The 25163-nt window shown below is 39.8% G+C and overlaps 1 protein-coding gene across 1 annotated transcript in view; it reads left to right on the top strand.

Annotated features, from left to right (window-relative positions):
- Window positions 1–25163, top strand: part of KCNQ1 (potassium voltage-gated channel subfamily Q member 1) — a 564083-nt gene that overhangs the window by 158816 nt on the left and 380104 nt on the right. The window contains 5 exon segments of the mRNA XM_030560570.1: window positions 2325–2403; window positions 3461–3557; window positions 4593–4733; window positions 23931–23987; window positions 23990–24047. Of these exon segments, the coding sequence (XP_030416430.1) occupies window positions 2325–2403; window positions 3461–3557; window positions 4593–4733; window positions 23931–23987; window positions 23990–24047 (432 nt within the window).

The raw sequence follows: 25163 nt of genomic DNA, 5'->3' as shown, positions 1-25163 counted from the left end.
AGAGATTCCAGCCCAGTTAGAACAAGAACATTTGTCACTAGTATCTGCACAGAACTGAACGTTCTGAGGAATCTGTGGCATTGTTCCTTCTTTTTTTAAAAAAAATCTTTCAACTTGATTCTCTTTCCCAGAAAAGAGAGACTTTCCTTTCGCAGTTGAACTGAAGTTTTGCCAGAAATAACAGGCTTGCATACAATCCTGTCTCCCTAAATGGCTTCTATAACTTCAGCATTGCGCACATCTTGTAATGGTTACAACTGTTTATTTTTAAACAAAACCAAATGACCTCTATATGTTACGTTCATCTTAATATTTTAATGTTAGTTTATTCTGTTTTTTTGAGCTTCCTATAGCACACTGGTGTCGGGCAGGTGACGTAATTATAAGCTATTATTTTCATGCTCGTAGGGTGAGATTTTTTTTCTAAAGGCACATATGGAAGTTAGGCACCCAGCTGCCTTTGACTTTCAGTGGAAGGTGGGTGTTTAACTGGCCTCTGTGGCCTTTAAAATCTCCTCCTTAATTCCTTGAATGCTTCAGCTAGTAAAGATTTTCAGAATACTTGCCCTGCAATTCTTGTTTTTGTTATTATTTGTCATATTTCTTATGGTAGCACTTAGGAATCATAGAAAAGCAGGGTCCCATTCTGCTACACACTGTACAAAGAGTAGTAGACAGGGCTTGCCCTGAAGAGTTTACAACCTAAATAGACAAGACAGTGAAAGGGGTTTAGTTATACCAATGGGCATCCATATCTTCATGGGGATGACTGCAGAATTTCAACAGGCAATGGACAAAAATGCTGCACCCTAGTAATTCATAAGAGCACAGAATTGTTCATTAATTTATGGCTTAGCCTCTCTATGTCTGTATTATATAATTGTATTCCATATGTGACTGTAAGTGTCATGCGTTTTTGACTGCTTCCCCAGTGCTCTGTCCGTTAATCCATCTCTCCTGAAATTACTACGAGCATTCCAAATCCCTGCGCAGCTTCAAACAGTGGCCGTTTTTTTTTAAACGTGCTGTAAAGTTGTTTCCTTCTTTTTCCAAAATGTGTACTTTCCTCCCAAAATTACCCTTGCCTGAGCCCAGGCTTTACAGTGTTCTGCCCTAGAGCGCTCTTAACATACTTTAAGGATAGATCTCTCTCAAACTGTGAGGATTTTATATATGCCAGTTGTCACAATCCAGGGCAACTTACCCTGTATTCTCCCCTCCGTGATCCAACTAGGACACTCACTCTAGGATCCTGGCTCCTCAGTTTTCATCTCTCTTGGGTGGAGACCCATGTCTCTCTTCCTTCTGAGCTGGGGTTTTCCAGGCTGCACAGTTCCCAGCCTACACCGTGATATCTGCAGCAAGACAGACTGCCTGCACCTTGCTTTCTCTCCAAAGGCTATATGCGGTGTAATTGCCAACGGTTACAAGTTACTCCACAGGTTTTTCTAAGCAAGCACCTCTGTTCTTAAGGTAAAAGCTTTACAGAGAAAACAATAAAATAGCCTACACACATACTAAAAGTCTTACCAGAGGTCACCTTATGCTAACCGTGTCAATCTTTCCAAACCTTCCCCAAGGATTGCCCCTCTCTTTGGACAGAAGGCCTGGTCTGTTTGCTGGATCAGAAGGAAGGCCCTCAGTCAGTTTAAACTCAGGCTGTTAATCCAAAATCCTTTTTGTCTGTTGCTCCCTGGAAAATCCATTTTAAACTATATAAATATGTGTGCCTCTCCAGGTGGTGGTTCCTCTCTGGAAGTGTTACTACCTTAGTAAATTTGCATAATCACTTCCCTCTCTTCTTAGTTCCTGGAGGAGCTGTGGTCATCCTGCCCCAGGGAATTACATACAGTCTCTGGCCCACAATGATACATAAACTCAATACAGTAAGATCTCACAAAGATAACACAGGTATTGCCTATCTTCCACACCAGGTAGAGCTTTATGCTATTGGAAGGGGGTGATTCCCAACTTGCTATTGGTATGCAGGTGTTGTTTCTATCCCTGGTAGGCTCCAAGATATCAGACCTTACATCCTGACAATATTCTGTATAGTAAAGTGATCTTAGTTAGTTTTTAGATGCTTGTAGCCATCGCTGACACATGGCAATAAAACCATTTTTACTACAGCATTATGTATTTTCTTTCTATGTTACAGCAGAGGTGTTGAGCTATAGAATCCCAAAACTTTATTTGGATAGCTGTCTAAAAATTTCACCCTTCTCTCAGTTAAAATAATATCAGCATTGGATTTTTATCAGAATCTTGTCAAAGCATTGCATGAAGCCTTGAACTCATTATCTTCACTTATTTTTATTTTCCAGATTTAATTGTAGTTGTTGCTTCAATGATAGTTCTTTGTGTGGGCTCCAAAGGTCAAGTCTTTGCAACCTCAGCTATCAGGTAATAATTATCAATAATTGAAGAGAACATGGTCTGTTTTGATAATAGTTTATTATTCCATTCTCTCCTCTCCCTGTAACAGTTCTTAAATTCTAGAAGTGGTCACTGCTTTGGCATCTGTGTTGACACAACAGACCAGATTTTGATTTCAGTTACAATGCACTGGTGTAGATCAGAGTAATTCCCTCACATCTTCCCACTTATAATAATGAAATTGTCTATACTGTAATAACCCTAGAGCTTCACAAAAACGTCATCCACAAAATAGTAATGTGCACTCAAATTTTGTTCATGTTTGCCAGCTAGTTGTATGGTTTTTACCAACTTTTTTGTTTTTTGATATTTACTGTTTTTAAGGCTGTTCTTAATAGTATATTTGGAGTTAGAGGTTGACTGTTGGAAAAGATATTGAGGGAAGTTCCATGTGCCAACAATTGACTGAACATATCTCATGTGTTCAGGTGGGTCAGCCTGGCTGGTTTTGCTGAATGATGCGTTGAATTTTAGTTGCAGTGATGCTCTGTGACTGTGGTGGCTCTCTACTGCAAAGCATATCCTGTAGTTGCTTGGAGCATTATTTCCATGATCAATTATGTAAAAGTTTCTGGAAACTCAAATTGTTCTCTAGCCCAGTAGATGAAAAGACCAAAGAAAAGGTGGCTAAATTTCTAGCTGTGGAAAGTCATCTGTTTCTGCCCATTCTGCTTCCCGTTTGAAACTCTTAAAAGATAGCACCAGATACATGAAGATCAGCCAGGGAACAATCTCCATAATATTCACAATCTGTTTCTAGAATTCATGAATCATTGGGCATTCCTGCCAACCATATAAATGAAAGCCTATTCCCCTTCCCCCACAGCTGCTCACATTTGTCTAATCAGCAGAGCTGAATAAAAGATGGGGGAAAGGGAGGAATCTGTAAGCTTAATATAGTAACCTGACTATGATGTAATCAATGTTTTTTAACTGATCATTTGAAAAAAGCTTCCCCTCCCCCTGTATCGCTTCTCTTGTATCCTCAGACGCTTGCTTCACTTATTTAAAATTTGTATTCCAGGGGTATCCGCTTTCTCCAGATCCTACGAATGCTGCATGTTGACCGTCAGGGTGGCACATGGAGACTGTTGGGATCAGTAGTTTTCATACACAGACAAGTAAGTTAGATCTGACATGGGGATAAAGCTTGAACAGAATAAGAAAACAATTTTTCTCGGTTATAGCCATTTTCAGGTCTTCTGTATCACACCAGTGTACCTGAATTCAGTCATTATCCTGCTACAGCATAGACAGCTATTATTCTTTAAAATACATATTGCAGGTTTGCAGAACAGAGGTCTGTGGTTTGCCAGGAGCTTTTAATATTAAGCTAAATTAACGGAGGGTTTGAGCTGCTGACCATTATTGAACCCAAGTTCCCTTGCGATATGGTGTTAAAGAGAAAAACTGCAGGAGTTTGGTGCATCAGGAATTAGTCCTGCTCTCCTATTTTGTGTGCCTAATTGCTGTGCAGTAGGAGATAGGATAATATTTGAAATAAATAAGTTGGTTAAAAACATGAAACAACACTGCCTCAGTGGTTACCTGTGAATTATAATCTATCATGTAAACACTATGATATAAAAGCATGGAATGTAGGCAGATGTCTTCTTGTTAAATATATGAACTTAGGAACATGCAGTGATTGTTTCAATTAATTAAATACTGTTGCTTTGCTGTGTTTAAAGGACAACAGGTAAATTCCCCAAGTTTAAAATTTTCACCTAAGTCCCATATTTAAAAGTGACTTGGGCACTTAGTAGCCTAAGTTTCACTGAATTTCATTGATTTTCAGTGAGACTTAAGCTTCTAAGAGCCCAGGTCACTCGAAATTTTTACCTAACAACTAATTTTCAATTGCAACCCCACCAGATTTTTTGCAAAAGTCATGAACAGTTATTTTGACATCCAGAATCTGCGATTGAAGCACACATACATTTTTGTAAAACACTGGGCCAGGTCCTCAGCTGAGTTCTGCTGAGCTCACTGGAGCTAGGCTGATTTGCACCAGATGAGAGTCTGATGATCTATTTGAATAAACAGCTGAAATTAACTTTTTTTTAACCATTTTAATTATTTTGTAGAAAAACTCCAGTGTCACATAGTTCAAAGCTCTTTAACAGTATTTGTATTTGTTTTTATTCTGCTTTCAGGAATTAATAACTACCTTGTATATTGGGTTTCTGGGCCTGATTTTTTCATCTTATTTTGTGTATTTGGCTGAAAAAGATGCTGTGAATGATTCAGGACAAACAGAGTTTGGCAGCTATGCAGATGCCCTGTGGTGGGGAGTAGTAAGTATGGTATATTTTTCAATATAAAATGACAGCTAACATCCTACATTGTTTACTAATATAAAAAACTTCCAATACATGTGGGAGAACAGAACTCAGATTAAAATTGTCTCATTGCTACAGTATCTTCTGTCACTCTTTTGATATCATGTGAGGCCATCAGATAATGGTGCAGAAATAGTAAATTGTGGATATTTTATTTATTTTTATTTGTAATTGGGGGATGAACCCTTTAAAATGATTTGGAACTATCAAGCCATGCAAATAACTAACCTATATATGTGTTCTCATTACTTTTACCCTTGTCCTCCCTTCTGGTACCCTCCTATTGTTTGTTACATTAATTTGTTGTAACTTCTCTTAACATAAGGTTAGTTCCTTTTAGGTGTTCAGCATTCTAGTCTTGGTTCAGTATAACACACAAGTCCTAGCTTAGCTTTAAACACATTTGGGTAATCTTTTTGAAGCCAGTAAGGCTGCTCACATACTGAAAATTAAGCATGTATATTGGGGAGAGAGTGCTCAGCACCTCTTAGGATCAAGCCCAGGCATTGCAAGCACTTTGGAGCAGGGAACATCTCTCTTCTTTTGTGTTTATACAGTGCCTAGCACAATGATACCCCAATCTTGACCACCTAGTGTCCTCTTGCATGTCTAATATATGGAATTTATAAGGTGCTTCTTGTGATAATATCTAGGCACCCTTACATAACAATACTATCTATGTGCTGCATAATTGGTATGAACATTTTAGAACACCCCTAAATACATGTTCTGCTGCTCCCCACAAGAATATAGTATTGCAACTTTTTTGTATGGCAGGGGGCCCTGAAACTGCTTTGCCTCGGGCCCCCTGAATCCTCTGGGCGGCCCTGTGGCTATCTGGATCCCTCTTGGAAGAATGGCTGCTTCAATCCTTGCAAGACCCTGCAAGTGATTCAGTAGACTCAAGCTCAGTGTTTTCAATGGCTGCTGATAGATTTAATACAGAACAGGAAGGTTTTTTAGTTTATTTAACTTAAACACTTAGCTCACAGCAAGCTGATATGTAAATCTGCCCCATACTAATCTGCTGTGCATTGTGTCCATGTGAAGCTCCCTAGTGTGCTTTAATCTACTCCCGTTTCAAGGATCCCGGAAGGATCCCAGATGGCAATGCTTGCTGTGAACTAAGTGTTCACCTAGGCAAGCCCATAGTTTCATGGCCAGGTTGGGAAAAAAACAAGACCGAGAGGAATCGGGGAAATCTGGTTTCCATCACCATGTTCTTGATGCCTTCAATAAAAAAAGAGACCTATGGAGTCAGGAGGATGATCAGGGAGGCTGTTGAAGAGTGATGATAGTATGAGCAAATGAGGCCAGATTTCCAAGAGCTCAGCACCCAGCAGCTCTAACTCTGACACTCTCAGCCAGTTTTTCAAAGCAGTTCAGTACCGAACTTTCTGAGCTCCTTTGAAAATCTGACTCCATCTATTTAAAATAGGGCAGAACTTTCCCTTCACGAGAGAAGCATTTATAAGTGGTGTTTCTAATGGGCCAATAGTCTTTGCCTTGGCTAGCCATCAAGGAACTGGGTCATCTCACATGTAGTTGTCACCTCTCTAAACACAGACACATGCAACCCTGGTGCAGTTGAGAAGACTCTTCATGGTGAGTGCTGAGTAAGAAGTGCTCTGGTTTCATCACAGCCGGGATTTTTTTCCTTTTGACAAAAATAAGGAAAGAATGCACAATGTTGCTATCTTAGGGTGAATACTTTTCCTTGGGCCTTCTACTGCAAAACCTTCCTCTTATTAATTTGAATTTACATGAGTACTTCATACTGTGCCTGTTAGTCTGTGGCCTCCCTTGAGCAGCCTGAAGGTAACATGCAGCATTGTATAAAATTTTTGCTGTGTCAATTCAGCTTTGAAAGCAAGCAGATGCTGTTTAAGTTACATTCTGCCAATTAACTTACGTTCTGACAGAAAAGTACTGTCACTTATGTATTACCAATTTTTTATTATCTACATATAAAATACAAATACCGTAATCTAAAACACAGAGAAAAAATATAGGAGGAGGGAAAAATCTAAACTATTGTGGCTAAGCAATTGTTCCTATCTTGATTTGTAATCTTGAATATTTAATATATGGCTTCAAGAAAATGCAGGAAAAAAATCTCACTTTCAGGAAGCCTGTTTGTGTCTTTCTTCCTTAGCCATTAAACTGAACCCAGCCTGGGGCAGATTTAGGGAGCTCTGCTTTTGATATCTGTTCCATGATACAATATTTCCATCCCCCACATCTGAGCAAACATCCTTCAGGAAAACCATTATATAGATTGCCTTGGCTACCCTCTCTGATCATGAACACTATTTGCCATGATCAATTATTGAACATACTTCTGCATGGATAATACAGTGCACAGATTCCTTTGAACTGCATTCTTAACAATTGTCTGCCAGGTGTCTCATTTAGTTGAAAGAGGTCTCTGTCCCTTTTAAAAAAAAAAAAATTCTTAATATCTGCCTGCCTGCTGTCTTTCTCTATATTGAGGGTCCAGTTCAGCATATCCGTGTAAGTAATACCATCTCTGTTTAGCCACATGCATAAGTATTTGCTTAAATTCCATTGAAAGTCAGTTGGACTTAAGCACTCGCTTAAGTGCTTTTGCTGAACTAGGGTGGGAATTCCTTGCAGACTTAACTTTAAGCAGTGCATAAAAGGTTTGCTGAGTCAGGGCATAAGGTCTTCACAGATCAAAATTGGTTTAATCCACTCTAGTCATTTAATGGCAGGTGCGCATAAATTTTGGAACACAAAAGGGAGCCTACATCTTTTGGGGGCCTTCTTAAATACAATCTTAAAATCCAGAGTAGACTGTAATGAGTTCATTTTGGACATGTAAGGAAAAACAATTCCGTTTGTTATTTGCAGACTATACTAAGGGAGGAAACTGAGCCCACCTCCACACCCTCCTAATTTTCTCTAGGTGTAGGTTTTTTGAGCATTAGTTCAGATTTCAAAATGCTGTTTGCTTGGGATTTATGCATCTTGTCTCTGAACTTTGATTTTATGGGCAGTTCAAGTGGCTTTTAATCCTCACTTAGTAAAGACCTGTGGTGTGGGATCAGTTTTCTCCGTTTCTTTCAAAATTCTTGCTAGTGAAGTACCAATAAAGGAACTTTTGTATGTAATGAGCACTCAGATCATCACCTTTCTTCCAAGATCTTTGCAATTCTGTTAAAAGATACAAAAGAGCTAAAAGAGAATTCTGGCTAGTAGCTTTCAAAAAGTTTTTAGAAACTGATCTTCCCTTTCAATGAAACAATAAAGAAATGAAAAGAAATGTTTTATAACTAGAAATTGATTAACTTTTAGGCCAGATCCTAAATGGTCATAATTTCATCAACTTCAATGGAGCCAAGACAATTTATCAAATTGAGTATCTGGATGTAAATGGTTAGTTTTCCTATTGAATGAACTGTTTTTACAAGAGGGCTATGTAGGGTCAAGATGTTTGTACTAGGTTGAAATAAACCACGTTGCAGTTTTCAATGTGACCTAGCTAGAATTCTAACAGGGCTGCTTTAATATATGTCACAAGCAGGTCCCTGAATTCTAGGCATGGCTCCTGTTCCCCTTCTGTAAGGCATTTGACTTGGTGCCATTTTGATTAAAAACTAGAATGATATAAAATTAACTTTTCCCATAGATTAAAAGCTGGCTAACTGATAGGTCTCAAAATGTAACTGCAAGCATGAAATCACCAGTTAGCGGGTTCTAATGGGGTCTGATAGGGTTCAATCCTTGGCTCTGTTATTTAACATTTTTATCAATGCCCTGGAAGAAAACAAATTCATCGCTGATAAAGTTTCCAGATGATACAAAATAGGGAGACTGGTAAATAATGAAGAGGGCATTTCACTGATACAAAGTGATCTGAATTAGTTGGTACACTGGCAGGGCCAGCTCTAGGTTTTTTGCTGCCCTAAGCAAAAAAAATTTTGGCTGTCTCCTGTTCCAGCCCTGAGCTCCTCGCCGCACCCCCCTGCTGCCCCAGCCCTGGACTCTCTCCCCGCACCCACACCCCCTGCCGCCCCAGCTCTGGGCTTCCCCCTTCCCTCCCACCATTGCCCCCCCCACACACCTCCTGTCGCCCCAGCCCTGCGCTCTCCTCACCACCATCTGCACCCTCCTTCTGCCACAGCCCTGGGTCACTGGTAACTTGCTCCCAGGGCAGGTCATTCAGCAGGAATTTTAGATGTGCACAGAACAGACAGGATTGGTTCCCATATGGTTACAGAACTGCAGTAAAGTGGAACAGTTTTCAGCTTGTGTGATTGGAGGCTATCTGGATGCATATTATAAGAGTGTCCTACATAAATGAGGAAAAGTTGAGGTGCCTTTATTATTCTTTTGTTCTACTCTTTCTTTCTATGAGGAATTTGCCAATGCAATATCACTGTCTTCCTTTTAAACAAACAAACAAACAAACAAACAAACAAACAAAAAAGGCAATGGCTGTTGAAAATAGCAATTCCAGTTCTAATAACCACTGAGAAGCATTTCTTGCTCAAGTTTATCCTACTTTTTCTACAACAAGTTACAGTGGATCAGTATATTTGATTTGGAAGAAATGAAGTAACAGCTGCCCAAACTAAGCTTGAGCACTCCTGAATTTTGAGGTGTTCAAGTCTGGAAGGCAGGTGCTGGGGGGGAGGGCTGTGGCTCCGTGGGGGAGCACGGCAGCATGTATGCAGCAGCGTGTCTGGTGCTGCGCGGAGCCAGACACACTGGTCTGAGTGGCACAGTAAGGGGGCTGGGGAGTTGGAGAAGAGGTAGGGGGTTCCGGGGGGGGCCTTCAAGGGACAGGGAGAAGGGGGGGTTAGATGGGTCAGCAGTTCTGGGGGGGCAGTCAGGGGACAGGCAGCGGTTAGATAGGCATAGGAGTCCCAAGGGTTTGTCAGGGGACAGGTAGGGGGTGGGGTCCTGGGGGGGAGTTGGGGGGTCTCAGGAGGGGGCAGTTCGGGACAAGGAGAAGAGAGGCTTAGATAGGGGGTGGGGTCCCAAGGGGCAGTTAGGGGCAGGGGTCCCGAGAGGGGGTGATCAGGGAGCGGGGGGGGGGTTGGATGGGTTGGGGTTTCTGTGGGGGGCAGTCGGAGGGAGTGGATGGGGGCAGTCGGAGGGAGTGGATAGTGGCTACCCTCCCTCCCCGTGGAGTGTCCTATTTTTTGAATGTTAAAATATGGTATCCCTACCCTTCACAGTGCAGCTCTCCATTCACAACAGACTGCAGCATGAGGTCTCAGATACCTCACTTCCTCCCCCTTCCTTTCCTGTTGGTAGTGGCCAAGGGAATGCTGGGAAATTTAGTTCTTTCCCTGCTCCAGGGCTGGCTCTATAGGCAGGGAGCTAACCAGTAGCATAGCTAGCGAGGTTCAGGGGAAGCAACTGCTTCCCCTCAGCACATTTTCAAAAAGCTGTGCCTGTCGGGCCAGCTCTGGTGGCAGCACGGCTGGAGGAGCCATGGGGAGGGAGGGGCAGCAGGCACGGAAGCGACGCCTGCCGGGCCGGTGCTGGCAGCAGCACAACCGGAGGAGCCAATGGTGGGGTGTCGGGCATGGCCGGAGGAGCGAGGGGGCCGGCTCCTTGGCCATCGCGCCCCACGCTCAGCACGGCCCCAACATCGCTGCAGCCACCTTCTGCAGTGGCTGCTCAGGGCTTGGCGGCCAAGCGCTCCCTGCCCCTTGCTAATGTGGTGGGGAGAGGCGAAAGGGCCCCTGCGCCTTTAAGGCCACCTGGCTGGCGAGCTCCATGTGGAGCGCACTGAGTGCCAGGAGCAGGCCGGGGACAGGTGGCAGCGCAGGACGGAAGTTGAGCGGCGGGGGTCCGGTGCCTTGCACTGGGGGGTCCGGGCGAGGGGCTCCCCGGGGCCGAGCCCGCAGGGCAGAGGCGCAGGCTGTGCTGTCTGGATGGGGGGGCCTGGCACAGCGCAGGAGCCTGGAGCCTGGGGTGGGGGGGACAGGACCCCACGGGTGGGGCTGGGTGGCACAGCCCAGTGGGGGACACCTGCAGAGCGCACTGGGTAGGAGAGACTCTCCTGGGGACGGGAGGGTATCCGCACCCCCAGGGAGCCCGCAGGAGTCCTGAGCTGGCCCCGGGTTTAATCTGGAGGGGAAATGGGAGGAGTCAAGGGGGCGTGGCCAGAGGAGGAGCCAAGGGAGGGCGCTTTTTTATGTTTGCTCCCCCTACACTTAAAACCTGGCTACGCCAATGGAGCTAACCAAGGGACTAAAGCTCCCAGGGCCCCTTTTGGTTCTCAGCTCCCATGGTGAATCCCTGCTGCCCCTGCAAATGGGCTGCCCCAAGAACGTGCTTGCTTTGCTGGTGCCTAGAGCCGCCCTGTATGCTGGGCACAAGAGTACACTATGTATTTTAGTAGGGTTACATGTTAATGTATTTATCTAGGAACAAAAAATGTAGGCCATACATGTTGGGGTGCTCTATTTTGAGAAGCAGTGACTCTGAAAAAAGCTTTGGGGATTGTGGTGGCTAATCAGCTGAACATGACCTCCCAGTAAAAAGAACGAGGAGTACTTGTGGCACCTTAGAGACTAACAAATTTATTTGGGCATAAGCTTTCATGGGCTTTTTGCTGATACAGACTAAAATGGCTACCACTCTGAAACCTGACCTCCCAGTGTGATGCACTGGCCAAAAGGGTTAATGCAATCCTGGGATGCATGAACAGGGCCGTGGAGAGGTTATTTTATCTCTTGGGCACTGGAAAGACTGCTACCGGGATACCATGTCCAATTCTGGCTCCCACAATTCATGAAGGATATTGATAAATTGGAGAGGGTTCAGAGAAGAGCTACCAGAATGATTAAAGGATTAGAAAAAATGCCTTATTGTGATCAATTCAAGGAGATCAATCTATTTAGCTTAACGACATGAAGGTTAAGGGGTGACTAAATTGCAGTCTGTAAATATCTACATGGAGAACAAATATTTAATAATGGGCTTCTCAGTCTAGCAGAGAAAAGGTATGATACGATCCAGTGGCTGAAAGCTGAAGTGACACAAATGCAGGCTGGAGATAAGGTGTACATTTTCAACAATGAGGGTAATTAACCAGTGAAACAGTTTACTGAGGGTTGTGGTGGATTCTCTATCAGAGACCCTTTTTAAATCAAGAATGGATGTTTTTCTAAAAGATCTATTCTAGGAATTATTTTGGAGATGTTATATGACCTCTGTTATACAGATCAGATTAGTTGATCACAATGGTGCCTTTGGTCCTGGGAATTCATGTATCTATGACTGTATGAGACTTGACTATCTTGCATAAATAAAACTGCCCTTTTTCTTGTTTCTCTTAACTCTGAGTCATTTATTTGGGGTTTTACTTTTCACTATAAATATTGATACATCATTAAGTATAGTATAGTAAAAATGTGGAATGGAAGAAATTATCTGTAGAATTTTCCCCACACCCTTCACAAACTATTATGAGAATCTCTTCATATGTAGCGAACTTTTCCTCAAACATTTCCTTTGATCTTGCAGATGAGATTTAGAAGATACTACTAGGATTAGCTGCTTTTCTTTCTGTTTCTGGGTCATGCTAGCAGAACCATGCCAGAGAGATGTTAAATGCAGTGATTCACAGGTCTTTTATGCAGAAACTGAGCTTTGCACAAAATCATCAAAGTTAGGTAGTAGAAATTCTCTGTTACTTGTAGATTTCAAGAATCGTGCTCAAATTCAACACTGGAGAATTCAAATCCAGTATATGGTGCTAGCTGTTGACTTTGTGTATAAACCCTGATTAATGGTGGTCAGCAGATCTCCCACTGCTTCCCATTTATTTGATTAGTAAAAGTGTAGGTTGGCATGCTACGGTCTCTCAAACAATGAAAGTGGATATTGGTTTATTGTAAAATCTAAACAAGTAACAATGGATTAATTATCAGGCTTGGATTCAAAGCTGCCTGTATTCCCTATGAGTTTTACTGCCTGTGTGTGTGCACAGCCATAAGATCATTTACTTCTGAATAAAAATAATCATAACACTGTAAGCAATAAATCATCAATGCGTTTTTGCAAAATTTTCTTTTAAAGAATATAGATTTATAAATCTGAAACCTGCTGCGAGGTTTTAAAATCTTTGTCAAGAATAATTTCCTTTAGTTTAGTCACCTTATATTCTGGGGGGCGGGGAACAAAAAATATTCTCAATCTTTCCCTGCATCATCATTAATACAGTACAGTACAACATATTTTTATGTAATGTCTTTCATTACAAATAAGAAGGGAAAAAAATCAGATCTCTCTCAAGCTCTGTGATTGTTGAAGATAAGTTGGTTAAACCTTGTACCAGCCTCTCTTTCACAGTGCAGAGAAAATAACTTTGGGCTTGTCTGTGCACGCACCAAAGCTTTTATCTGATTTCCAGCATTCAGACTCTAGCATACCTCTTTGTGCTGCCAGATCTCCCAAGCTAAGTCTTCAGACATGGTCACTATTTGGATAGGAGACCTATAAAGAACAGCTAGGTTTTGTACGAAGTGATGTAGATAATTGATAAGGTGACACACTTTCCCCTGAGTCAGCTCTGAATTAATGCCAAGTGTGATGTTAGGAGACACTGAGGCGCTGTCTTTTGGAAGAGACCTAAAATCATGATACTTTTAATGAGAGTAGAGATGCTAATTCGAGCATCCTGACCGAATTTAATTTGAAGCAAATACCTTCTGTCTCCTGCCGTTTCAATTGAATATGTTATTCTTTTTGACTTCCCACCCTAAACTTTGGGAAGTGTTTCTGTATACTTTTGAACAGCTGCTGCAGTCTGCCTCAGTGATAGACACATTCTCGTGGTAGATAGTGATGCATATATATATATACACACATCCCTTACCCACCTCAGAGGGGTGTTATGAGGCTGAACTGGTGACTGATTGGAAAAGACTTAGATTTTCAGAAGAAAATGCTTCAAGAAGTGCATTGGAATATATATGTAACAGCAATGATCAGGAAAGCAAGCCAAGTGTCTTACCATGTTTCAGAATTCTACTGTCCAATAGTGCACAACATTTAACTCTCGTCTGGAGAACATAACTCTCATCCTTCTTCCTGAAAGGATGCAATGGACATGAATGTACTTGGGGGTGGAGGCAGGAATTTTTAGGGGATAGATTGGGTGCTATAGTGTACATATTTAATATATGGACTGCAAGGAAAGAAAAAATTACATCACTCTGCAGTACTTTCAAAAGGTAATGTTATCTGCCTCTTTAGTATCTGCTGTAGGCTTTTTCCTACTTTGTGCAGATCTCATACTGTATAGTAAAATAAGAGCGTACAGGGCCTAATCTGTTGTTTACACTGTGTAAAGTGGCTGTAAAACATTAACAAATCAAGAAGGTGTAATTTAACATTCACTTTGCACAAATGTAAGTGATTAGGCAAGGTGCCAGGCAGTGGAGAAAGCAGACAGGAGAGTATTTGAACCGATAGACTCCAGAGGAGGAGGAGACTATGGTTTCATTCCAGATGAGCTATGGAGAGTGTACCAGTGTGATGCAATCTTGTATGTCCCATAGTGCTTCAGGTAGATTAGAGGAAGAATGCATCTGCAATGCATCTATACCTTTCCCAGACCTGAGGAAGAGCTCTTTGTAGCTCGAAAGCTTGTCTTATCAACATAGAAGTTGGTCCTATAAAAGATCTCACCCATCTTGTTTCTCTGCAATGTAACCTAATTTACTCATGGTAGGTATTGTACATGGAGGAAAAGTAATTCTCTAGTTACATTCCATGTACTTTGCAATGCCTAGTACAATTCTGCTCAAGTTCCAAGAAGAGGCAAAGCTGCTAAGTACCTCTATTTGGGGAAATTTCTCCTTTACTGCTTGAATGCTTGGCTATTTATTAACCTCTTGTTTTTGTGTTTCTCCCTCACTTTTATGGCATCTATCATTTTTAATATCTCTCTGGATCATGCATTCTTGATATTTATTTTTTGTGACTGTGTAAATGTCCAGCTCTGTGCCTGGTACTATCAACACTCTTTTGAACAGAGTTATGTCCCTGGTTAGTTTATGTCCCCATTTTGTCCAGGTACCCTTGAATACAACCACTTTCCTCCTCAGTACTGACTAACCTTCCTATTCCTTGTTACAGTCTCAGCCTTTTTGCTCCCCTCCCTGTTCCCTACTCTAGACTATTGATGTGTGTTTAATGCAAATAAGATTATACCTAACACCAGTCCTTGTGGTGATATGCATCAGATCAAAGTGCTGAAGCAGGGAATGAATACATCCAGTTAGCTTCTCCTGCTGATTTGTAATGAAATTTTAATATGCAAGCTCTTGGATCAATTTAGTTTCATTATGGCAATGCATTTGCAATGCTCTGTCGTAACTTGTGTTAATATTTCCATTATAAACCCTTATTTTACAACTGTAAAATTAGTATTCCACTCTTTAGGGCATTATAACGTGACCATAAAATTTCGTTCAGGGCTGAAACTTGACACATAAAATTTCAGCCTGAAAATATGATGGTGAGGAGGGCATTGTGTGTGTGTGTGTTTGAACTTGAGAAGTAGATGTGTGTGTTAGAGCTACAAGAGTAGAGGAAAATGTTAGTTTTTAAAAAGAAATTGATTTGCATCTCTATTTCCAGAAGGTCTTTAAAGAACACTCAACAAATACACACAAAATGCATTGGTACATAGTACAGAGCAGTTGTGAAGTCTTATGTAGGGGTGGAGAAATGAAGATGTCATTATTTCAATTCCCATGTGCATATAGAGAGACTATGAATTATAATTCATTTCTCTGCATTTCTGAGAAATGATGTCAAATCTTTTATTTACTGCAAAAATAAAAGTTTAGCGATTTTTTTTTTCAAATTGCGACATAGGGTCAAGATGACCCAGTTCGCAATTTTGATAAGCGATAACTCCGCTACAATGAAACACCGCCACCAGCAGCAAGAGCTGCAATGCAAGTTATACCTAACTCAAATATACATCAAGGTTGCATAGCCAGAAATTCATGTAGAGAGGAGATATCGTGAGTTGATACATGTCAAACGGTCATTTTAACACATGTCGCAGGTAGATAGTTAAGAATCGAGCGAATACTGTGGGATATTATGTTTCTTGGTGTCAAAGAATAAAGAATAATGTCTTTCAGCATTATAAATCCAAAATGTGAGTATCTTTAAGCATTATTAAACCTTATCATTATTATCAGGCTGTATAATTAGGAACTTTTCTTTGTTATAACTGGTTCACATGTAATAAATAATGTCCATAAAAGAAAAGTAACACTGTTAACGCTTAATAGACTATGAAAGTGATGACATTACACTTCAAGCGGGTAACTGTGAGGAAGGGGATTACTTTCCAGACAACCAGTGTCAAGTTATAACATCGAAAAAGGTCATTTTGTTTCTATGTAAATGCTGTAACTAACTTTTTAATAGGTAATGAGTGTATGTTACTATCATTGAACCTTTAAGCAGTGAAAAGACGTGTTTAGGATGGCTGCAATGTAGTTTTAAATGGCCAACCATTGGTGTGTCCGCCATCCTTAATGCTATAATGCTTGCAGTCGGGAGCACAGTTGGTACATAACAATATTCAAATGCCCCATGGCCAGAAAGAGGAAAAAGGAAAACCCTTAGGAGCTGAGTATCATAAACAAAAGGCTGAGAAGGAAAAGGACCAAGCAAAACAGTATGATTCTTCTTGAAATATCTTCTCTTTAATCCAATAAAGATGGAAGCAGTTCACAGCATCCAGATGAAAGGAATTTTACTTGGAGAGGAGGTTAGCTTCACATCCACATGGAAGCAGTTTGGGAACATCAAGATGAAGGTATATTACTTCGAGATGAGGGTAGCTCACATCCTCAAAAAAGCAGTTTGGAAACTCAAGAGTTTGGAAATTTACCTTCTAGATGAAGGCAGCTCACAGCATCAGACTGATATGGGAAGTGGAAAAATTTATTCATCTTCAGAGACACATGCAGAAATTGAAGTAAATGAAGTAGAAGAAAGAAAGGATGAGGCAGTTACAAACAAGTTACAGTATGGGGACCCAGCTTCATGGCCCAGATTCATGATGCTGTGCGGCAAATTATCATGGAACATGACACGAGCAAGTTCATGAATTCCCTTCTGGAAGGGTGGAAATAAAAGAAACTTCTCTGCTCAGCATTACAAGAGGAGGTGCCATGAGTACTCATCGATCTTTTTATTATTGGGGAAGAAATTCATCGAAACTGGTTACAATATTCAGTGTTGAAGGACTCTGTGTTTTGCTTTGCTGCAAATTGTTTAGAAATCAAGCAATTGGTACATCACTTACTGAAAATGGTTCGAAGGACTGGAAAAACATATCTTCAATTCTCTCTTCACATGAAAGAAGTGCAGAACATTTGGAACTATTGATGAAGAAATTTACACGTGATCAAGGAAAAGAAGAATATTGACACAAATATTAGAGTGTCTGATTGCTTTAGTGAGAGTTCTTGGTGAGACAAAATTTAGCATTCCGTGGCCATGAGTAGAAATGAAAAATTATACACTCCAGTAACAGAAACTTTTAAAAATTTGTTGAATACTAGCTTTGTTTGATCCAGTCATGAGGGAGTATCTACGTAAAATAACTGATTATGAAACACAGGTTCATTACTTAGGAAAAAAATATGCAGATGAACTGATTCAAATCCTAGCAAATGTCATTAAAAGTTGTGGAAGCTGCCCATTCTGTAAAATACTTTTTAATAATACTGGACTGTACACCAGATGTGAGTCATGTTGAATAAATGCCAATGATCATTCATTTTGTGGATATGGAAAAGTCTGCAGATGAAGATAATGTTGAAGTGCTCATAAAGGAACATTTTTTGGGCTTTGTACCACTGAAGGAGACGACTGGAGCATTGATGACTGAAACTATTCTACAGGAGCTTGAAACAATGTCATTATCTGTTGAAAATTTACGTGGACAAGGCTATGATAATGGGGGTGACGTGAAGGGTAAAGACAATGGTGTGCAAAGGAGAATGATGGAAATCAATCCTAGGGCCTTTTTCGTTCCTTGCAGTGTGCATTCTTTGAATTTGGTTGTCAATGATGCTGCTAGATCTGTTTTGAAGGCAAGCAGTTTCTTTGACCTGGTGCAACATGTTTATGTGTTTTCCTCAGGCTCAACATGCCATTGGGAGATTCCAACTTACCATATGAATTCTCTAACTGTGAAACCACTTAGACAAGATAGGAGAGTTACATTGGTGCTTTGAAGCCTCTTCGCTATGAACTTGGAAACATTTATAATGCCCTAATTGAAATTTCTGATGATACTACCTTTACTGGATCATCTGGCAATACGGCATGTTCAGATGCAGAAGCTCTTGCAAATGGTCTTTCCAAGTTCAAATTTGTGACTTCACTCATTTTGTGGTATAATATCCTTTTTGAGATTAACCTCACTAATAAGCCGCTTCAGAAAAAGAACTTGAACATACATTCTGCTATTCAAAAACTGCAGCAAACTAAAAATATTCTGGAGGAATTCAGAAGTGATGAAGAGTTCGAAAGAACACTGGTAGATTCTCTCGAGCTTGCTGAATAGATTTTTGGACAGAATTTGAACCAGAGCCAGTTTGCTTTTGGCAAAAGAAACAGCAGTTTTTGTATGAAGTACGAGACGCACCCATTCAGAACCCAAAACAAAGGTTCAAAGTGAATTTCTGTTTCACATCCTTGATACTGCTATTCACTCGGTTGACGAAAAATTCCAACAGATGCAGCAGCTAGAGTCAGTATTTGGCTTTCTATATGATATCCACAGCTTGAAAAAGAAAACAGCAAAATAGATAAGAGAATTTTGTATAAAATTGGAGTCGGCGTTGACTCATGAAAATTCAAAAGACATTGATGCTACGGATTTGTGTAGTGAGCTTCAGGCTTTTTCAAGACGACTTAAGAAACATTCCACTCCTGAAGAAGTACTGAAGTTTGTTTGTGAAAATAAGCTCTCAGACAGTTTTCCAAACATTTTTATAGTTCTATGCATTCTTTTAACTTTGCCAGTTTCTGTAGCTAGTAGAGAACATAGCTTCTCAAAGTTAAAGTTGATAAAAACATACCTGCGTTCAACAATGGTGCAAGAGAGACTTGGACTTGCCATAATGTCAACAGAGCATGAAATATCTGGAAAACTGGATCTAAAAGAACTAGTGACTGAATTTTCAAAACTTAAAGCAAGAAAAGGCATGTTTTAAGAGCACAGAATGTTTTTTATTCAGAGTGTTTTATAAATACAAGTTAAGTTCATTGAAGGTATTTCTTATTTCTTTCTATATTGGATGTGGTGATAATGGCAGTTAAAGCAGGATAGTGTAATGGATGATTTTGGATTGTAATAATAAAAATTATACTTAACATTTTAATGTGTTTTTATTTGAAATTGGACTGAAATATCATCTAGCTGTCGTGTACAAATCTATTTTGAAAATTTCGTGTCTCTGTTTTATCTGATGTCAGAAACATTGGTTGGACAGATGGACCAACAGACAAACCAAATAATTAAGCCTCTGTTTAAAAAAAAAGTTTAAAAAACATTAAAAGAAAAAAAGGGGCAAAATGTTTCCCAGTTTACCAAAAACCTCAGCCTAGATCTGCTTTTGGTTTGCCTAAGTCACTAAGATCTCGGGTTTTCATTTGGACTTTGTTACCCCAGGAGTAGTAATTTTCTAAGCACCCTAAATGGAGGGCTGAGTTGCAAGAAAGAACAGACTACTGAGTAGCTGCAGGCAGAGGGTGACAGAGACAGAAGGGCTGCTATGCTCTGCCCACCCTTGAGATGGCTGAACCTTCTACATTAATTTTTAAAGTTTTTTGTTTTAAATTATGAATACAATTAAAAGAAATGTTGAAACAAAATTCATTGCAAACTGAAAAAGTGAAACATTTCATTTTAAAAATATTGAAACGTTTTGAGGGTTCAAGGCATATTTTAGGGTCTCCCCCCAAAATGAACTGTTTGATAAAAATCGGCATGAATTCATGAAACTATTTGGTCATTATATATGCACTTTTTTTATTAAAAAATTGTTTGAAAAAGTTTTGTCCAGTTATCGTCTTTAGGGAGGTGGGACCTGTGCACATTTGTTTTGATAAGTGGTTTGTGAAGGTTTAAAGTTTCAGAAGCACTGATACATCTTAAAAGAGCAGTTGGTAGGCACTCAGATGATGGTGTTGGGTTGATTTGGGGCTTGTTTAGTTTTGGCTTTGGGTTTTTTTGGTGCTTTGCAGTTGGAATTTTGGGAAAACAACCCAGGCAAGACTGCGTTTGTGTATGTTGGGACGAGCCATTATTCTGTTCTAACAAAGCTCAGATTGTTGCTCTTGCACTGGTAAAGAGAGTTGAAGACCTGTGAGAATTTTAATTGCTCTTTTAGGCTGAATTTATACTTACTGGGCTGTTGTTGTTGTTGTATTAAATTCCATTATTTCTGCAGTGCACAGGAGAAAGCCTCGACTTCCTGTAAATAATGACCTGGAGAACTGACATAATATGTTACTTACTGCATTAAGTACTTAACAGAAACAACAGTAATGCCTCATTAATGTCTTTTGATATAGCTAAATGGATTTGACTTTTTAATTCTAAGGTAGGTAATCATCAGTATTGAGAAAAGCTTTTATATTGTACACAGTGTTTTAGGAAATGGAAAGCAGATATTCCACTGTAGGATTTCAAAGTGCAGTATAAATATCAATGAATCAAGCTTCAAAACATTCTGTGAGGTATTTAACTATAAGGATCGTTGTTTTGCAGAATGAGAAACTGAGGCACAGGGCAATTAAAGTACTTGCCCTAGATCACAGGAAATCTATGGCAGAGGTGGACATGGAATGTAGTCCCTTGGCCTTTATCCTTCTTTCAGTAATTGGAAACAGCATCCAGAGAGTTTGGGAAGAAAAAGAGTGAACTGAAACTGAATTTCTTTGCTAAGATTTTTTAAATGGGGCTACATCTGTTAGTTGTAATTTGCTTTCGCTATCTAATTTTTCAGTTCAAATATGCATGTACTCATTGATAAATGAGGTACCTTTTGACTATGGTGATGACTACTCAATTTGTGAGTCCTGTGAGGAATTAAACCCCCACATTAGTATTAAGATAAAGAAAAATATTATTTACTCTGTAAGTGTTGCTTTAATATCTTTTTTTATTATTATTCAAATTGATGAAATTAAGCCATTGTGTGAACAGGGATTTTTGCTTATTTACTTGCTAATTTGCTTGACTGCAGATTAGAGAGTTAGAACAATTTGCTTTGAAATTTAAGATGGATGTGTGAATCTCTGTACTTATAATTAAGCCATAAGCTTCTTCAGTTCCACATCTACATTAAAAAAATATTGTATTTGTTTTGTTACGGGATTTTAAAATTAGAACTTTATAAAATGGTCATGGCTTTACTGTCTAGCCTTTGATCCAGTTCATGATCAAAAGTTCTTGTGATCATCTAATGAAAGTGACATAATTCATCTAGACCATTTGATATTTTTTAACTGCTACACAGATCGCTGACAATCAGCTATGTTGGGTTATAGATCTGCTGAGTCTGTTTGATTTTTTTTCTTCATGACATCTACTGAGTTGGGATAAAACCCCTGATTTTCATAAGAATTCCTAATCATCCCAGTTAGGGTGAAAGGCCTACCAAGATTGCCAACTTTCTAATCGAACAAATCCAAACAACCCTTGCCCACCCCTTCCCCAAGGCCACGCCTCCAACCCTCCCCTTCTGAGGCCCCGCCCCTCACTCCTCCCCACCCTCACTCACTTTCCCGGGCTGGAGTAGGGGGTTGGCTCTAGGCTGAGGGCTTGGAGCATGAGAGAGGGCTCCGAGCTGAGGCAGGGGGTTGGGGGTTCAGGCTCTAGGAGGGAGTTTGGGTGTGGGAGGGGCTCAGGCTGGGGGTAAGGGGCTCTAGCTGGGGGTACGGGCTCTGGGGTGGGCCAGGGATGAGGATTTGGGGATACAGGAGGACCTAGGGCTAGGGCCAAGGGATTGGAGTGAGGGAAGGGGTGCAGAAGGGAGTGCAGGCCTCTGGGAGGGAGTTTGGGTGCTGGAGGGGGGCTCAGGGCTAGGACAGAAAGTTGGGGTGCAGGAGAGGGTGGGGGGAAGTGTGCAGAGACCCCCTGGCTAAGGAGTCTGCCTTAGAGCCACTGCACCACCAACTGGACTTTTGGCAGTCTAATATCTCCCAGATTGCTTTCAATAGCCATTGGGAGTAGATGCTGATTGCAGCAGACTCCCGGCCAATCCGGGGGGGTTGGCAACCCTACTTATAACTCTGATGGGAATACCTTATTCATGGACTTCACTATAAGAGGAACTACTAGGGAGAGGCATAGGCCACAAAAAGTGGCAATAGGAGCTGACCTCATTGTCCTTGCCTGTACCACCACAGCTCTAGCAGCCTTGTCTCAATTGTAAGATTATTACATGAAGTTAGCTTCATTTTGGCTCTGAGTCCCACACTGTTTCTCCAAAGGATGATGATAGCAGACTGATTTGTGTTCCTGAGAGAGACTCTAGAAAAGTCTACAATTAACTTATTTTGTACCTATTAAAATTACTTTGATGTATTTCTTACCGAGGATTTTTCTCTGAGACTGCAAATGTGCGTGAAAACACTCTTTACTAAAGGGAAGAATTGTTTATCTGTTTACATCCTTGCTAGAGAGAGATGCTTTAGTCCAAGTTTTGACATTGATCAGTTCTTCCCGTTAGCATATGCCCTCAATACTGGCTTTATCCAATTGGATATTAGGAACTTATCGACTGAACTAACTAAGTCAGTCTTTCCTGTGAAGCAATGTAATTATGCCTGAGATAAGGCCAGATCCTCAGGCCCTAAGTTAGCAGCAGAGCAGGTCTCTGTTGGTCTACCAATAACATGCTATGAAAACTAGCAACAGACAGTTATTCAAACATTGCCTTCTCTTTTAGTATCATATTACAATATCAATTTTGAGTGAACAAAGTGTAATTCACACACTAACCAGGAGGTGGATATAAATATTTTCTGCAGTTGAAAAATGTGCTAATTTGTATTTTTACCATGAGTTTTAAAACAAGCCTGGTTCCCATAGTTGATTTCAACAAAATTTGTGAATGCTCAGCAAGAGGAGCTAGAGTGCTCAGAACTTTTAATAATCAAGCAACTTATGCTAGAATGAAAATTATACTGAGCATTTTTATAGATTTATACAGTACATGTAATAACTATGCAGATACTACTCTGAACTTTGTTTAACTGTGTAATGTTGGACAGTTTACAGGCTTATGCTAGAACCTTTAACTCCTGTACCCATTTATTCTATCAAAATTAACACAACAGCATCTAACCTGCTTAGTCCTTTTGAAAATCTCACTGAGACTTATCTGCATTATTAAGCAACTAAATACTTCTGACAATCTGGCCCAAGGTCCTTGCCCGTCTTTGATGTTACTCCTTTTACAAGACAGGAGTAACCTGATGGATGCATAACAGCAATCACATTTAATGCAAGCTGACTGGGCTTTTGCATTCAAATTTTTCTTTGGCATTATCTTTTTATAGAATTTTTTCCAAAAACAAAATTTTCACAAATGAAGAGCTTCAGTTTTGAAAATCCTACAATGGGTGACTAAGCTAATCAATTAAACATGTCAATGCAACCTTTCTTTCCCTTCCCCCAAAAAAGAAAACAAAAAGCCTTGAAAATGAAAAAATGAAAACAACCTCCACAAATAGCAACACACACCAAAAATAGCATAGAGAGAGAGAGAGAAGAAAAAACTGAAGAACAGACTAAACTCTCATCAAGTTTCCATCCATATTTTTTTAAATGAAAAATTTCAAATGAAAACAAAATGGTTTTTCAGAAATTTTAATTTTTTAAAAAAGTGTACTTTCTTACATTTATTGTGGTGTGGAAAAACTTTTGATCAGCACTACAATTTAATGGCAACATGTATAGTTCTTAATATAAATAAATGCTTTGTGCGAAATACAGACTTGTGCATAATTTTGCATCTTTGGATTGTAATCAACTGAATATTCATGTCAAAAAATGAATGAAGGCTATGTTAATATTTTCTGTAATGCCATATGTACTTCTCTTTACAGGTGACTGTTACAACTATTGGTTATGGGGATAAGGTACCTCAGACGTGGATAGGAAAAGGACCATTGCATCTTGTTTTTCTGTGTTTGCTATCTCATTTTTTGCCCTTCCTGCGGTAGGTTCTCTTATGGGTTATTTTCCTGACAGTTTGTTCTTAAATGAATTAATGGAACCACTGCATCTTTTATGAATATTTTCAACTTGCCAACATGTTTTTAAAATATCAAAAGTAGCTAAAAAGATTTTTTTTGTTTCCTTATTAATTTTATACAGTGTTCTATATGGTACAGTCTACATTTGCTAGAGTTCTCTCTGAAACAGGTTTTAGCCTGAAAATGAAAGTTTAAATGAGAATAACCTTTCTCTTCAGGTTTAGAGGTGTACAATACATTAAATCACATGGTAATCATTTTTGTGAGTGCACTAAATGCTGATGTTCTAGCTTTTTTAAAGCCCCAATGCATCAAAAACACTTCAGCATGTGCTTAAGTGTCATTGAATGGCAATGGGTTTAAATACTGTGCTGAATAGGTGTGAATTTAAGCATGTGCTTGCTGAAACGGGAGATTTAATCTTTATTAGAATATGCATAGAAATTTTTTAACAGGTATAAACTTGCCATTGGTTTTTGTTCTTTTCCATTCTTATCTTCACCTACCTTTCTACTACTCAGAAATGATCTGTGATAAATAAAATGACTTGTAAACGCTATTTATTTGATCCTGATTTTTTTTCTGAATTTAATGTCTTCAGAGATTTTTTAAGTAATTATTCTGACGTCTTTATATTCAAGACAGTTTATAACTTGCCTGCCAGATTTCCCAGTTAGTTTAGCTGTAAAATAAACTTATTTTCAGTGTTATTTGATACAAAAGGAGAAATAATTAATCTTTTTTTTGCGCTTAGGACAACTAACAAAAGTTAGGTGTTGTCCTCCCTGGTAATAATAATTGGTTTATAATAAGCCTGGCAATGCTTCTACTTTGTCCTAAGAGCATGTTAAAAAAGAAATACTAATGTAGTTTAAACAACTGGAATGGGTCTTTGGTCTACTGCAAACCCTTAAATCAATTCCAAGACTAAATGTAGTATGGTTCACGTTGTTATATAGTCATCGCCTCTGTGACCTCTGTTTAAATGAATTTCAGAGAGAACAAAATACATATCCTATTAATTTCTAACTGGAAGCTTTGATGAGCGGCAGAGTTCAGTACAGTAAAGCCAAGATAGCCAGC

This window comes from Gopherus evgoodei, chromosome 4 (assembly GCF_007399415.2).
Source record: "Gopherus evgoodei ecotype Sinaloan lineage chromosome 4, rGopEvg1_v1.p, whole genome shotgun sequence".
Classification (NCBI taxonomy): domain Eukaryota; kingdom Metazoa; phylum Chordata; order Testudines; family Testudinidae; genus Gopherus; species Gopherus evgoodei.
This window is presented reverse-complemented; position numbering and strand designations above follow the sequence as displayed.